The sequence below is a fragment of the Haliotis rubra genome, unplaced genomic scaffold (assembly GCF_003918875.1).
Source record: "Haliotis rubra isolate DU_JTF1 unplaced genomic scaffold, ASM391887v1 Scf800, whole genome shotgun sequence".
Classification (NCBI taxonomy): Eukaryota; Metazoa; Mollusca; class Gastropoda; order Lepetellida; family Haliotidae; genus Haliotis; species Haliotis rubra.
Window position 1 is genome coordinate 159,213 of NW_025767525.1, and position 17,201 is coordinate 176,413.

The window sequence follows — 17,201 nt, forward strand, 5'->3', positions numbered from 1 at the left end:
TGTCTCACTCATAATCATACCATCCAGGTACAAGCTGTGTGGGTATTCACAGCATATTTTCAGCATTAAATACAATGTTTCGAAACATCTCCAGTCAAACCAGACGAACCACACATCCAGCCTTGGCATATACCCGGAGGCTAAAATGTTTCAGTCATACATATATTTTTTCAAAATATATTCTCTTCAAAAGTTTAGACTCACTTAAAACACTCACTATATGTTATGTATATATACTGAACAGCAAAAGAAACGCAAGTTTCGAAAAATGAAATCTCATGAAAGTAAGCGTTCATGTTTATGGAACATTCATGGTAAAGTGATGTAATGATCCAAGATGAGATGATGTCATGCAATTTGACATCCATACGAACCATTCGCACAAACACACCAACAGTGCAGCAAAACCATAATTTTAGCACGTGCATCGACGGTTCTGGATGAAAAGCATGCATTTCACTCTGAGGTATCTTTTTATAAAGGTTTGTGTCAAAAAAACAGTTCAGTATTGACACTAGGAGATGTACACACCACACAAACGATGCCTAGACTAACGACTGAGCAGAGAGGAATGGCCAATGTAAAGTTGCACGGAGGTAGCTCCGCAACCGCTGTAGCTAGACAATTGGGCTGTCATCTTACCACTATTACACGACTTGCTCAACGTCATCAGCAAACCGGAGTTGCTGCTGATCGTCCCCGTACCGGACGGCAACGAGTGACATCTCATGCGCAAGATCGGTTCATCCGGGTCACTCATCTAAGGAACCGAACTCAAGCAGCAACAGTAACAGCAGCTTTAGTTCATGGGTCAAGGGGAGCAGTGTCCAGCGATACGATTAGGCGTCGTCTTCGGGCTGCTGGAATCCACTGCCAAAGGCCATATGTGGGGCCAATTTTGACACGCCAACAACGCCAGCGACGTTTGCAGCCCTCCCACAGCAGGGGTGTCGATGGATTATCTGGCTCAAAACAACATTAACGTTTTTCCATGGCCGTCTCTTTCCCCGTATATGGCTCCCATTGAACATTCTGGGACGAAATTGGACGGAGGATTGGTAGACAGCCACTCACACTTGCACAGTTGGAATAGAGATTGGAGTTTGAGCGGAACCAATTGCCTCAGGCATTCTTTCAGACTCTAATGAACTCAGTGAGGCCACATTGCAAGGCCTGTGTGCAAGCTCAAGGTGGCCAAACACGCGACTAAAGAGACTGTCCCTTTTACCGTTCAGGGGTATCTCCATTTGACGGACTGTGATCAATTTGAACTTATTGCAATTCAATGTCAACAGCAACTTTCAGCTGTTAAATTGACAGTGTTGTCTATAGAATAAATGATAGGACATGATTTTGGTTGTCTTCTATTCACAAACTTGACAAAAAGCGAGATTTGCGTTTCTTTTGGTGTTCAGTATATATATGGTTACATCGAAGATTGATTTCTCCACTAACTTGGGCGAACCAACTGCAAACTTTATGCAGATGAATTGCACGAGGATCATGCATCAAATTGCTGAAAGGCATGTGCAAATATCGTGCATGTGAACAGCTGCGTTGTGGTGTAAAGTTTTGTTACGAAATCGCCAATTGTCACTGATTTTTATCATTTACTGTATACTCATGACAATAATCTTTTCAACGTTACGAATTTGTTTTACAATACATCAGTTCACGTGTAAACAGTTCCTTTAAACAGTGTGGCATATTTTGAAACATTTATTTCAGAACAGTTGCCTAGAGTAAGTGCCTATATTTACACTAGTGAGTTTACACTTTTGATGAGAAGTATAAAAACGCATCGGAGATATTAAGAATGCTGATTTTGGGTTTTTTTCAATGAAACATTCGAAGGAACTGCACTTTGACTTACTTTATTATTAAAACGTCAATGTTTTGCCATGGTTTTCCAGATCTAAATTCAATATTAAGCGTCAAAAGCCCGATACTGAGGTCCATTCGCTACAAAAAGTCCCGCCTATTGTCCAGAACTGCTTGGTTCCTTGGTACTAAGTTAAACATTGATGATTTCGAACAAAGAATCCACATACTGATATTACTGAACTGCACGATGCAATCTTTTAATTAGCGAACGAACGCTTAGGGGTTAGGTCAGCTACTAGCACTGAGACGAGGCGATAAGAGGCTTTATCCAGTTGGCTACAAACCTACCTATCTTACTCAGAAAGAAATCGAAAAGAACGACACTTTGTCACATGCAGTGAATGTGATAAACAAACATCGCCAACTTCAGATAAGATTACCACAGAACTCAAGAGACGAGTGGGACAAGACGCCATGAGACGAGCGGGACAAGACGCCATGAGACGAGTGGGACAAGACGCCATGCTCCAGTTTGCTGTTTTAGTGGTATTTTGGGGGGCAGCAAATGCCATTATATGTATTCCTGGGTTGTGCGCCTATGTGAAGCAAGTTCCCCTCAAGTGCACTGGTTCCATAGTCAAGGGGGGAGGATTCTGTGGGTGTGTTGACATCTGTGCCAAGGTATTTGTTCTCTGTTACATGTTGACATCTGTGCCAAGGTATTTGTTCTCTGTTACATGTCCATCTTTTCCGCAACGTTTTGATGTGTGTATTATGCGACTGACGGATTAATCTCAACCAAACATTGTAACAGCTTTTATGTACTTGAAAAAAATATTAATACATGCCCACTTCCCTTTTTTACTGGATTTCAAAGCTGTATAAATATTAGGGCTGCGCAATATAACCGGTTTACCGTTATTTGCCGCTTCAGACATGAAAACGGTACATATTGCGATACGCTGTTCGAAAACCGGTATTTTGACATGCATTCGGAAATCTTCGGATATTTCCTTTTTTTAAATTGTTCCTTTCCTTGTTTCATTTGTGACAAACATTATTTACATTTATATTTTGCCATGATTAAAAGTTTTTTTAAAGCCTAATCAAGCATTGTGATTTTGTTGTGTTCTTGCTTTACAAATCAATCATTAACTCGACTATAAGTAGGTTTTTTTGTTAAAAATAATTCTTGCAATATATTGCAATACATATCGCAATACATGCTTTCGCATCGCAATATATCGCAATACGAAAATTCCCTGCAATACCCACCCCTAATAAATATCCATACAATGATCAACCAAAATCCCAAAGACTACCACTGTTTACACAGAGACAAGTGGTAGTATTACAATGTGGATTGTCAAACATTCAAAGGATTGGCTTGAATGTTTACAATTTTAAGTATTCTTAATGTCGACAAAATTTCTATTTTCAGAAGCCTGCTCTTGGAGTCTTTTTCAAGATGTTTCCATATCTTTCAATTTGCTAAACACTCACTCACTTCTACATTCAGGCTGAGGGAGAGGTGTGTCAGGCCCGTTACGAGAACGGTATTATACCTGTGGGGTCATGTGACACAGGGTTGTTCTGCAAGGAGGAACACATTGGGGTTTATGGTGCGGGTACCTGTGTCAAGGACACGTTAAAGAGTAGGTTGAGCGTTGGGATCTCCGTTTTATTGTACACATGGTGTAAGGTGAAATGAAGAAATGAAGGATTTTAACGCAGAAATTGTCCCTTTAGGAGGGGAACTTTGGTGATAGTGCATGTGATTATCTGAAGTATTCATATTCTTCTCCTTTCATCTGTGACGTCAGAAATTGTTTATCAGTGTTTGTGGTTTTCTGAAGTATTCATATTCTTCTCCTTTCATCTGTGACGTCAGAATATTGTTTATCAGTGTTTTTTTGGTTTCTGAAGTATTCATAATCTTCTCCTTTCATCTGTGACGTCAGAATATTGTTTATCAGTGTTTGTGGGTTTCTGAAGTATTCATATTCTTCTCCTTTCATCTGTGACGTCAGAAATTGTTTATCAGTGTTTGTGGTTTCTGAAGTATTCATATTCTTCTCCTTTCATCTGTGACGTCAGAATATTGTTTATCAGTGTTTGTGGGTTTCTGAAGTATTCATATTCTTCTCCTTTCATCTGTGACGTCAGAATATTGTTTATCAGTGTTTGTGGGTTTCTGAAGTATTCATATTCTTCTCCACACTTGTGCGACATCGGGCGCTGCTTATCTTAAACTATCACCTGACCTTTTAGGATCTGCGATGACCAAATGTGAGCGCATGGCCTACGTGCAGATGATGACCATGCGAAATTGGCCCAGCAAGTGGACGCCAGCCTGTGATGCCGATGGTAACTTCACGCCATTGCAATGCAACTTCTCGGGTAAGACAACAGTGAAAGATGGTATGGTTTGTTATTAAACAGCTGTGGTCAAGCACGCAGTTCATCCTGCCATTGTGGCATTCACGTGATAACTAACATTTTATGAGTGTTCCTGTTACATTATAAATTACTGGATTTCATCTTTTATCTGAATGAAAGTCACCACGATTTCCGAAATATAACCGTGGGATATAAGATATATATTATCAAGATGGCTGTCATTTAAGCAACATTAACACGAGGCTTATATGTCAAAATGCATCCTAAAATACGGAAAATATCAGTGTTGACGTAACACAGACACCATTCTTGACGTAACAGACAACATTGTGGACGTAGCACAGACAACATTGTGGACGTAACACTGACAACATTGTGGACGTAACACAGACAACATTGTGAACGTAACACAGACACCACTGTTGACGTAACACAGACACTGCTATTGACGTAACAGATAACATTGCTGACGTAACACAGACATCATTGTGGACGTAACACAGACACCACTATTGACGTAACAGACAACATTGTGGAAGTAACACAGACAACATTGTGGACGTAACACAGACATCATTGTGGACGTAACACAGACATCAGTGTGGACGTAACACAGACAACATTGTGGACGTTACACAGACACCACTGTTGACGTAACACAAACACCACTGTTCACGAAACACAAACACCATTGTGGACGTAACAACGACAACACTGCGGACGGAACACAGACAACATTGTGGACGTAACACAGACACCACTGTTGATGTAACAACAGACACCATTGTGGACGTAACACAGACACCACTGTTGACGTAACACAAACACCACTGTTCACGAAACACAAACACCATTGTGGACGTTACACAGACACCACTGTTGACGTAACACAGACACCACTGTTGACGTAACACAGACAACATTGTGGACGTTACACAGACACCACTGTTGACGTAACACAGACACCACTGTTGACGTAACACAGACAACATTGTGGACGTTACACAGACACCACTGTTGACGTAACACAAACACCACTGTTCACGAAACACAAACACCATTGTGGACGTAACAACGACAACACTGCGGACGGAACACAGACAACATTGTGGACGTAACACAGACAACATTGTTGACGTAACACAGACACCATTGTGGACGTAACACAGACACCACTGTTGACGTAATGTATGACGTAACAACACGGTTACACTTTATGTCTGGAATTAGAAATTCTTTGATACAGGCCTTTTAAACTAACTTTCTAGATTGCTTTTGATTAACAAAAGTATTGAGTAATATCATAATAATGATTTATCACAATATCATGATAAAATTCCACACACACCACATTCCCCGACGCAATTTCCATAGCAAAATCAGAGAAAGCACCTGAGAAACCGATACTGGGGTGATGTACGTAGACACCGGGTGTCAAACTAACCGTGTATTGGGCACTGATGTGTTGTGCTTAAGAGATCAATTACTGATACAAGAAGTGTTCATTTTATTGGTAATGTGACCAGTTCTTATGTGTATGTGATGTATTTTTATGATATCTGTACTCAACAAAGAATCATCTATGAAAAATGAAATCAGCAGCAGCAGCATCATCATCGTCATCAGCATCATCAATGATAGTAACAATTTGACAACTTGTGTTTCAGGTTTCTGTTTCTGTGTGAACTCCACCACTGGAGACATACAAACCGGCATGATCCATGGCCATGTCGACTGTCCTCCAGACTAGCCGCGCAACCTTCGTGTACTTCACAGAAATAAACACATCTTTATTCCACACATATTCATACAAATTATATCGTTTTGAAAAAGTCAATTTACATTAAGCTGTATAAGCAGTAATGTCGTGAACTTCAATATCTCTTCATGTGTTCCGATTTTGGTTCAAACTGAGGATGTTAGTCACAATCGTTTCCTCGATTCCATGCATCCAGCTGAATTCCGTTGTTCCGGATCCTGTTTTGTAGAGAAACCCAGCAATACGGGAGCTCAATTTACAATGGGACGTTACTCTGAAGAGAAACCTAGCAATACGGGAGCTCACTTTACAAAGGGACGTTACTCTGCAAAGAAACCCAGCAATACGGGAGCTCACTTGACAATGGGACGTTACTCTGGAGAGACACCCAGCAATACGGGAGCTCACTTTACAAAGGGACGTTACTCTGTAGAGAAACCCAGCAATACGGGAGCTCAGTTTACAAAGGGACGTTACTCTGTAGAGAAACCCAGCAATACGGGAGCTCAGTTTACAAAGGGACGTTGCTCTGTAGAGCAACCCAGCAATACGGGATCTCAGTTTACAATGGGACGTTACTCTGTAGAGAAACCCAGCAATACGGGAGCTCACTTTACAAAGGGACGTCACTCTGGAGAGATACCCAGCAATACGGGAGCTCACTTTACAATGGGACGTTACTCTGTAGAGAAACCCAGCAATACGGGAGCTCACTTTACAAAGGGACGTTACTCTGTATAGAAACCCAGCAATACGGAAGCTCACTTTACAATGGGACGTTACTCTGGAGAGAAACCCTGCAATACGGGAGTACACTTTACAAAGGGACCTTACTCTGTAGAGAAACCCAGCAATACGGGAGCTCACTTTACAAAGGGACGTTACTCTGTAGAGAAACCCAGCAATACGGGAGCTCACTTTACAAAGGGACCTTACTCCGGAGAGAAACCCAACAATACGGGAGCTCACTTTACAAAGGGACGTTACTCTGGAGAGAAACCCAGCAATACGGGAGTACACTTTACAAAGGGACGTTACTCTGGGGAGAAACCCAGCAATACAGGAGTTCACTTTACAAAGGGACGTTACTCTGGGGAGAAACCCAGCAATACGGAAGCTCACTTTACAAAGGGACGTTACTCTGGAGAGAAACCCAGCAATACGGGAGCTCATTTTACTAAGGGACGTTACTCTGGAGAGAAACCCAGCAATACGGGAGCTCACTTTACAAAGGGACGTTACTCTGAAGAGAAACCCAGCAATACGGGAGCTCACGTTACAAAGGGACGTTACTCTGTAGAGAAACCCAGCAATACGGGAGCTCACTTTACAAAGGGACGTTACTCTGGAGAGAAACCCAGCAATACGGGAGCTCACTTTACAAAGGGACCTTACTCTGTAGAGAAACCCAGCAATACGGGAGCTCACTTTACAAAGGGAGGTTACTCTGTAGAGAAACCCAGCAATGCGGGAGCTCACTTTACAAAGGGACGTTACTATGGGGAGTAACCCAGCAATACGGGAGCTCACTTTACAATGGGACGTTACTCTGGAGAGAAACCCAGCAATACGGGAGCTCACTTTACAAAGGGACCTTACTCTGTAGAGAAACCCAGCAATACGGGAGCTCACTTTACAAAGGGACGTTACTCTGGGGAGAAACCCAGCAATACGGGAGCTCACTTTACAAAGGGACGTTACTCTGGGGAGAAACCCAGCAATACGGGAGCTCAGTTTACAAAGGGACGTTACTCTGGAGAGAAACCCAGCAATACGGGAGTTCACTTTACAAAGGGACGCTACTCTGTAGAGAAACCCAGCAATACGGGAGCTCACTTTACAAAGGGACGTTACTCTGGAGAGAAACCCAGCAATACAGGAGTTCACTTTACAAAGGGACGTTACTCTGTAGAGAAACCCAGCAATACGGAAGCTCACTTTACAAAGGGACGTTACTCTGGAGAGAAACCCAGCAATAAGGGAGCTCAGTTTACTAAGGGACGTTACTCTGGAGAGACACCCAGCAATACGGGAGCTCACTTTACAATGGGACGTTACTCTGGAGAGAAACCCAGCAATAAGGGAGCTCACTTTACAAAGGGACGTTACTCTGTAGAGTAACCCAGCAATACGGGAGCTCACTTTACAATGGGACGTTACTCTGGAGAGAAACCCAGCAATACGGGAGCTCACTTTACAAAGGGATCTTACTCTGTAGAGAAACCCAACAATACGGGAGCTCACTTAACAAAGGGACGTTACTCTGGGGAGAAACCCAGCAATACGGGAGCTCACTTTACAAAGGGACGTTACTCTGGGGAGAAACCCAGCAATACGGGAGCTCAGTTTACAAAGGGACGTTACTCTGGAGAGAAACCCAGCAATACGGGAGTACACTTTACAAAGGGACGTTACTCTGTAGAGAAACCCAGCAATACAGGAGTTCACTTTACAAAGGGACGTTACTCTGGAGAGAAACATAGCAATACGGGAGTTCACTTTACAAAGGGACGTTACTCTATGTTCTCTTCTGCTTCATCCGGATTGTTCAATGAAAAGTATTCTACATGAACATATGGCTGCTTCGTGAACGAAGCCAATGTGATATAATGCTGTCTTCTTGTAGAAAAATACATAATAACAATAGCGTTAGTTTGGACTGACCTGCTGTTTCATGTTCCCAAACAATGCGGAAATGAGCTATGCATGAAATCCACTTTGAAAAAGACGGTCCTCCAAGCAAAACTAAGAAAATCTCAATCCCGATCGCGTCATATAGACAGTGGTGTGTCATTTAGTGTGATATGCAGTGTCTCATTTCGCGCCATGTGGAATTTATAATGGGGCAATGAACCAGTTACCAAAAGTGTAATAATCTCATTTTAGAATTTTTGAGAAATATTTTGGCGTTCTACCGCCCACGTGCGATCACATATATCCTTGTCTTATTATGCTGTTATTGTATTATTGTTAAACTGTTGCTTCCTGTGACTGCGTTAGGCCCATACTCAGAAATATTGATAAATGCGTCCTAAAACAACAGTCGCTCTGCCACGCCTGCTTCATTGCTTACCGTCGCGTTTCTTTCTTTCGACAGTATATTTTGGTTGACTAGGTCATGGTTTTTATACTTCGACCAATACGTTTATCTACGACCGTGTGTTCATTGTAAACTGTCCACCGCATGTGCGTAGAAGCTAGTCACATAGCTGTGTACCCTAAGCACACAAGCACATTGTAGCACACTCAGGGTCAGTTTTAGAAGTGAACATATGCATTTGTTGCGTGATGCAGCGAATATGCAATCTGCTGACAGAGACGTGTATAATGACCAGCTGTCAGAGTTCTAGCATGTTTGGCTTATCTAATCAGTTTACGCGTAGAATACTGTAGGCCACTAAAACGAAACCTTCTAGCTGCAAATATTCTGACGTTTTAGCGACTTTGTTAGAAATCTAGTTTACAGAATTAAATATTTATTCACTGTATTCAGTATGTGACATAATGTGTTTGGTTTGTAACATAAATGACTCAATTTGTTCAAGTTGTCTCCAGCGTCTCATGAAGAGGGACAGTTTTCTAAACGAACTCTACACCGTCGTTTGTTCTATTCTTCAAGTCTGAGAAGATACGGTTTTACCATGCAATTTAGGACACATATCGTTATGTACTGGAAACGGTGATATCTACAGCAATTCGTTGTGTAAAGTTTCGGCCATTAGTAGGTGAAATCATACTGACGCATAAGCTCTACTGCTATTAATTCGAAAGACATCGCTTCGTAGCTCACAATATGATATTGCGTGCAATTCACATTGTTGTATATCATTACTTATCACATCCAAAAAGATCAGGATTACAGTGGATGAATGAATTGTGTTTTACGCCGCTTTTAGCAATATCCCAGCAATATCAGGGCTGGGGACAACAGAAATGGGCTCACACATTGTACCCATGTGGGGAATGGAACCCGGGTATTCGGCATGGTGAGCGAACGCTTTAACTCCTAGGCTACCTCACCGCCCCTCATGATTACAACTGGCCTTGAGCAACCAATACTTGGTGTAAGTGGCGACGAACGGGATCAGTTGGTGACTTGGTTGATGCATGTCATCGTATCCTGATTGCGTACATCGTTGCTCATGATGTCAATCACTGGATTGTCTGGTCACATCGTTTACAGACAGCCGTCATGTATCTGGAAATAAGGAATGCTGCGTGTTTCGTTAAACAACAAAGAGTGAGTGAGGATGTTTTGACGTGGCTTTTAGCAATATTCCAGCAATATCACGTCGGGGGACAACAGAAATTCACATACTGTACCCATGTGAGGAGAGGAACCCGGATTGGGGCGTGACGAGCGAGCGCATTAACCACTAGGCTAATACACCATCCAAAACAGCAAAGGAAAAAAACTACATATAAGTACAGAGTAATCTGAATGACATGCTGTCTCTTGTTTGTTGTCGATACCGCGTTTAACGAAGATCGAGACTCTTCCCCAACCCCCACCCCTCATTCCGATTCCACCACTAACCTATGTTGGGGCTCAGCGACCAGGGGCTCCTTTCATGAAGCAACCTTTACTAAGGTTAACCTTAACTCCCATTCTTTAACATTGCACTAAAGTTACCTCAGTGACTTACGACCCCCTTGCTTTGTGAAAGGAGGCCCAGTTTGGTGGCAATGCCTGTCGATGTAGAGTAAGTACTGAGGTATGAAGGTCATGTAATGACCAAATGAGGACTGGTTGAAACAGTGTTCGCATAGGCTTTTGAATGACAAGGCTGTGAGTGCCTCTACCAGTGCCAATAGCTTGATTCGAACTTGGGATTAGTTTCAAAAGGTTTCGCGATTTGATCGACGTCTTTCACGGGTTCACGTGGTTTGGGATCAGCTTTTATACAGATCGTCGTCACTAAGCTTGTTCCCCATTAAGGTCCGAGTTACAACTGTTTTTCAACCCATGGTTGTTATAAGAGACGGCTAACGGAATAACGTTTTAAGGCTTACCTACTGGTTGGTGCATGTCATCGCGTCTTATTTGCTTAGATCGCTGGTCATTTTGTTAGTCACTGGATTATCTGGTCGAAAGCTTATTTACAGGTCGCCGCAATACAAATTGAACAGTGGCGTAAAAGAGCAAGCAAACAAAGAAACAAATACACATGTTGTTGTAATAATTCTGCGAAGTTAAAACAAATATTAAAACATTGAGATGTTAACAAAGAATTGAATCAAAGTGATAAGCCGAAAGCCTATTTTCTTCCTTGCTCTGCCTGTATCTTGCTTTATAAAAGACAAGTCGGGCACATGGTCCAGTATTTTGACACGATGATCCGTCTAGCAGCGTTCCTGGCAGCCGTCGTGACGGCGGGGGCTATTGTTTGTACCCCTGACATGTGTGATGGGGTAGAGAAGACGCCCCTCACTTGCCCGGGGTCCGTCATCGAGGGAGGGGGCTTCTGTGGCTGTACAGACACCTGTGCCAAGGTGAGTGTGACTGAGTGAGTTTTGTTTTACGCCGCTTTTATCAATATTTCATCAATGTCACGACGGGGGACACCAGAAATAAGCATCTCATTTTGTACCCATGTGGGGAATCGAACCCGGGTCTTCGGCGTTACGAGCAAACGCTTCAACCACTGGGCTACCCAAGTGAGGTGTGTTTAACTCGAGGTGACGTTTAGGTGTGTTTTTTATCACGAATTCAAACCATGACACTGAATAATATTGTACTTTCGGTGGTAAAAACTCAGCTCTCAGCAATATTCCAGCTATATGGGGCCATTCTGTAAATAATCGAGTCTGGACCAGACAATCCAGGGATCAACAGCTTGAGCATCGATCTACGCAACATATGAAGACATGTGTCAACCAAGTCAGTGAGCCTGAGCACCTGATCGTTAGTCGCCGCTCACGACAAGCATGGGTTGCTGAAGAACAATTCTAACCCAGATCTTCACTGGTCACAACAGAACTTGTGCTGCTTTAATGATGAATGAATTGTCAATAACAACAACTATTCTGATGCCACTCATGATATACATGTTTCCTGATCTAGGTAGAAGGAGACTTATGCCAGAAGTCCTCCCTGTTGACGGGGCCGCTCCCCGCACGACCAGTGTGACACGGGTCTCGTGTGCGACTCCGTCGGTAGTGCCTTCCTGGATCTGTTTGGGAAAGGCAAATGCGTGAAAGACACACAAAGCAAACGTTTTGTCTTTGACGGTAAGCAAAATTCAAATATGAACTTTTTTTTTTCTAGTCGTCGTATCACAAGATGCATGAGTGAGTAAGTGACTATGGTGGTATGCCCATTTTAGCAATATTCCAGCAAATATCACTATTGGGGGGCACCGGAAATGTGCTCCACACATTGCACCCGTATAGGGGATCAGGATCCAGTTCTTTTTTAACCACTATACTGGCCCCCCTGACCCCAAATTACATGTGAAAGGTTTACGGTGTGAAAGACGTGCGTTCATGTACAGATGCACGTTGTAAGGACTGTAAGAAATATCGATTAAAATGTTTTCCAATTTCTTTATGAATTTCTAATTTTGCTAGGTTTTGGAACTCACGTTATAACTACATATACATGTATATGACTGCGGTCCGTAAATAATCGGGATTGACTTAGCAATCCAGTGATTTCTTTTGTAATAACGGTGGTCAGTGTTAAGAGAGAGTGTTTTTTGTAATTTGTAATTTGTAAAATCACATTGATTAAGTGATAATTATTATGGGTCGCAATGTTTAAAGTTTTGAGTGTGGGTTTTATGGTCAAATCTCGCATCATATATGTTCAATGGCAATAGTATTTTTAGCGGCACGCCTTTTTGATAGCGCTTCAGAGTTGCCTCCCTTGGCAATCTTGTTTATTTACGGCTTTCATCATGCCGTGGAGTTTTCCACCGATTTCGACGGATTTCTATAAAGTTCTGAGTGGATAATGATACAGCCTAGCTTTGCTAGAATGCTCGAGAACTGTGAGCTATATAAAGGCTGGTTGTTGTGTTGTGACACGGACTTTTCACATGACTGGATTTATACACATCTGTCTCCCATCGTTGTTCAACATTTCAAGATTGACCCTGCTTGCCTGCTGCCATTATCATCTACCTTCAATCAGTATATCTGCTCTCACTGTAAATGTCAAGACTCTGGCGAGTTAATGTTTTAATTTTGTGACCCAATATTTTAGATTTTTGACTCAATTGCATTTACTAGATATATGTATTGTCATTCATTGTAATTTGCTCATTGTTTGCTCAATATATTATTGAATATTTTAGACTTGTTTGTGTTCTATTTTGCTGGTTCAAAGGGGACTTTTGAACCTTTTGTCACGGTAATTTATTAACCGTAACATCAGTGGATGTCAACTTCTATATTATGAGGAACACAACGTTTTGGAGTTATATGCTTACTCCTTCATCCTTTTGGGTTCGATTACTTTTCTGTGCTCGACTATACCTTTGTGTTGGACTACTTTTTGTGCTCGACTATACCTTTGTGTTTGACTACTTTTTGTGCTCGACTACCTTTGTATTGGACTACTTTTCTGTGCTCGACTATACACTTCTGTTGGACTACTTTCTGTGCTCGACTATACCTTTGTGTTGGACTACTTTTCTGTGCTCGACTATACCCTACTGTTCGACTACTTTTCTGTGTTCGACTATACCTTTGTGTTGGACTACTTTTTGTGCTCGACTATACATTGTGTTGGACTACTTTTCTGTGCTCGACTACCTTTGTGTTGGACTACTTTTCTGTGCTCGACTTCTGTTTGTGTTGGACTACTTTTCAGTGCTCGACTTCTGTTTGTGTTGGACTACTTTTTCCTGTGCTCGACTACCTTTGTGTGGACTACTTTTTGTGTTTGACTACTTTTTTGGTGGACTACTTTTTGTGCTGGACTATTTTTTAAACTATCACCTGACGTTTTAGGATCTGAGACCAAATGCCAGCACTTGGCGTACTCGCAGATGATGTCCATGCAATATGGGACAACCCAGTGGCAAGCAGACTGTGATACTGATGGTAACTTCCGACCCATGCAGTGCGACATCGGGGGTAAGACAACAGTGACAGATGGTATAGTTTGTTATCAAACAGCTGTGGCCAAGCACGCAGTTCATCCTGCCATTGTGGCCTTCACGCGATAACTAACATTTTATTATAATTCCTGTTCCATCATCAATTACTGGATTTAATCTTTTGTCTGAAATGAGTGAGTGAGTTTAGTTTTAAGCCGCTTTTAGCAATATTCCAGCAATATCACGTCGGGGGATGCCAGAAATGAGATTCACACATTGCACCCATGTAGGGATTCGAACCCGGGTCTTCGCCGTGACGAGCAAACGCTTTAATCACTAGGCTACCCAACCGCCCTTGTCTGAAATAAAAGTATTTACACATGTCACCATGATTCCGAAATACATCCGTAGGATATAAGATATTTATTTTCAAGATGGTTGTAATTAAAGCAACATGAAGAAGAGGCTTACATGTCATAATGAATCTTAAAATAAGGAAAATACCAATTGTGGACGTAACACAGACACCACTATTAACGTAACACAGACAACATTGTGGACGTAACACAGACACTACTGTTCACGTAACACAGACACCATTGTGGACGTAACAAAGACAACACTGCGGACGTAACACACACATCATTGTTGACGTAACAGACAATATTATGTACGTAACACATACAACATTGTGGACGTAACACAGACACCACTGTTAACGTAACACAGACAACATTGTGGACGTAACACAGACACCACTGTCCACGTAACACAGACAACATTGTAGACGTAACACAGACAACACTGTTGTAGGCGTAACAAAGACACCACTGCTGGCGTAACACAGACAACACTGTTGCCGTAACACAGACACCACTGAGGACGTTACACAGACGACACTGTTACCGTAACACAGACCACTGTTGACGTAACACAGACACCACTGTGACGTAACACAGACAACACTGTTGACGTAAAACAGACACCACTGTTGACGTAACACAGACAACATTGTAGACGTAACACAGACAACATTGTGGTAGGCGTAATGAAGACACCACTGCTGGCGTAACACAGACAACACTGTTGATGTAACACAGACACCAATGTTGACGTAACACAGACACCACTGTTGACGTAACACAGACACCACTGTTGACGTAACACAGACACCACTTTTGACGTAACACAGACACCACTGTTGACGTAACACAGACACCACTGTTGACGTAACACAGACACCACTGTTGACGTAACACAGACACCACTGTTGACGTAACACAGACAACACTGTTGACGTAACACAGACACCACTGTTGACGTAACACAGACACCACTGTTGACGTAACAAAGACACCACTGTTGACGTAACACAGACACCACTGTTGACGTAACACAGACACAACTGTTGACGTAAAACAGACACCACTGTTGACGTAACACAGACACCACTGTTGACGTAACACAGACACCACTGTTGACGTAACACAGACACCACTGTTGACGTAACACAGACACCACTGTTGACGTAACACAGACACCACTGTTGACGTAACACAGACACCACTGTTGACGTAACACAGACACCACTGTTGACGTAAAACAGACACCACTGCTGGCGTAACACAGACAACACTGTTGATGTAACACAGACACCAATGTTGACGTAACACAGACACCACTGTTGACGTAACAAAGACACCACTGTTGACGTAACACAGACACCACTTTGACGTAACACAGACACCACTGTTGACGTAAAACAGACACCACTGTTGACGTAACACAGACACCACTGTTGACGTAACACAGACACCACTGTTGACGTAACACAGACAACACTGTTGACGTAACACAGACACCACTGTTGACGTAACACAGACACCACTGTTGACGTAACACAGACACCACTGTTGACGTAACACAGACACCACTGTTGACGTAACACAGACACCACTGTTGACGTAACACAGACACCACTGTTGACGTAACACAGACACCACTGTTGACGTAACACAGACAACACTGTTGACGTCACACAGACACCACTGTTGACGTAACACAGACACCACTGTTGACGTAACACAGACAACACTGTTGACGTAACACAGACACCACTGTTGACGTAACACAGACACCACTGTTGACGTAATATAGGGCGTAACAACACGGTTATACTTTATGTCTGGAATTAGAAATTCTTTGATACAGGCCTTTTAAACTAACATTCTAGATTGCTTTTGATTAACAAAAGTATTGAATTGGAGTATAATATCATAATGATTTATCACTATATCATCATAAAATTCAACACACACCACATCCCGGACACAATTTCCATAGCAAAATCAGAGAAAGCACCTGAGAAACCAATACTGTGGTGATGTACGTAGACACCGGGTGTCAAACTAACCGTGTATTGGGCACTAATGTGTTGTGCTTAAGAGATCAATTACTGATGCAAGAAGTGTTCATTTTATTGGTAATGTGACCAGTTCTTATGTGTATGTGATGTATTTTTATGATATCTGTACTCAACAAAGAATCATCTATGAAAAATGAAATCAGCAGCAGCAGCAGCATCATCAATGATAGTAACAATTTCACAACTTGTGTTTCAGGTCTCTGTTTCTGTGTGAACTCCACCACTGGGGACATACAAACCGGCAAGATCCATGGCCATGTTGACTGTCCTCCAGACTAGCCGCGCAACCTTCGTGTACTTCACAGAAATAAACACATCTTTATTCCACACATATTCATACAAACTATATCGTTTTGAAAAAGTCAATTTACATTAAGCTGTATAAGCAGTAATGTCGTGAACTTCAATATCTCTTCATGTGTTCCGATTTTGGTTCGAACTGAGGATGTGTTAGTAACAATCGTTTCCTCGATTCCATGCATCCAGCTGAATTCCGTTGTTCCGGATCCTGCTTCGTAGAGAAACCCAGCAATACGGGAGCTCACTTTACAATGGGACGTTACTCTGGAGAGAAACCCAGCAATGCGGGAGCTCACTTTACAAAGGGACGTTACTCTGGAGAGAAACCCAGGAATACGGGAGTTCACTTGACAAAGGGACGTTACTCTATGTTCTCTTCTGCTTCATCCGGGTTGTTCAATGACAAGTACTCTACATGAACATATGGCTGCTTCGTGAACGAAGCCAA

The 17,201-nt window shown here is 42.3% G+C and overlaps 2 protein-coding genes and 1 long non-coding RNA gene across 3 annotated transcripts; all 3 read left to right on the forward strand.

Moving 5' to 3' along the window:
- Window positions 1-2,211: 2,211 nt before the first annotated feature.
- Window positions 2,212-6,022, forward strand: LOC124261627 (nidogen-2-like). The gene is made up of 4 exons (XM_046695965.1): window positions 2,212-2,505; window positions 3,344-3,479; window positions 4,096-4,224; window positions 5,892-6,022. The coding sequence occupies exons 1-4, from the start codon at window positions 2,299-2,301 to the stop codon at window positions 5,972-5,974; spliced, it is 555 nt and encodes a 184-aa protein (XP_046551921.1). The 5' UTR covers window positions 2,212-2,298; the 3' UTR covers window positions 5,975-6,022.
- Window positions 6,023-6,754: 732 nt separating this feature from the next.
- Window positions 6,755-7,492, forward strand: LOC124261609 (antho-RFamide neuropeptides type 1-like). Its single transcript, XM_046695948.1, has one exon. It carries the CDS (start codon window positions 6,755-6,757, stop codon window positions 7,490-7,492), a length of 738 nt encoding a protein of 245 aa, XP_046551904.1.
- Window positions 7,493-11,286: 3,794 nt separating this feature from the next.
- LOC124261622 lies at window positions 11,287-16,780 on the forward strand. Its single transcript, XR_006894375.1, has 4 exons — window positions 11,287-11,476; window positions 12,048-12,214; window positions 13,940-14,065; window positions 16,650-16,780. It is a non-coding gene; the product is annotated as an uncharacterized LOC124261622 (long non-coding RNA).
- The last annotated feature ends 421 nt before the right edge of the window (window positions 16,781-17,201 follow it).

Bases quoted from the DNA above. Each gene is read 5' to 3' on its own strand.
- LOC124261609 (XM_046695948.1), top strand. From the start codon at position 6,755: ATGGGACGTTACTCTGGAGAGAAACCCTGCAATACGGGAGTACACTTT.
- LOC124261627 (XM_046695965.1), top strand. From the start codon at position 2,299: ATGAGACGAGCGGGACAAGACGCCATGAGACGAGTGGGACAAGACGCC. The intron at 3,480-4,095 runs GTAGGTTGAGCG...CTGACCTTTTAG, and splicing joins TGTCAAGGACACGTTAAAGA to GATCTGCGATGACCAAATGT. The intron at 4,225-5,891 runs GTAAGACAACAG...CTTGTGTTTCAG, and splicing joins ATTGCAATGCAACTTCTCGG to GTTTCTGTTTCTGTGTGAAC.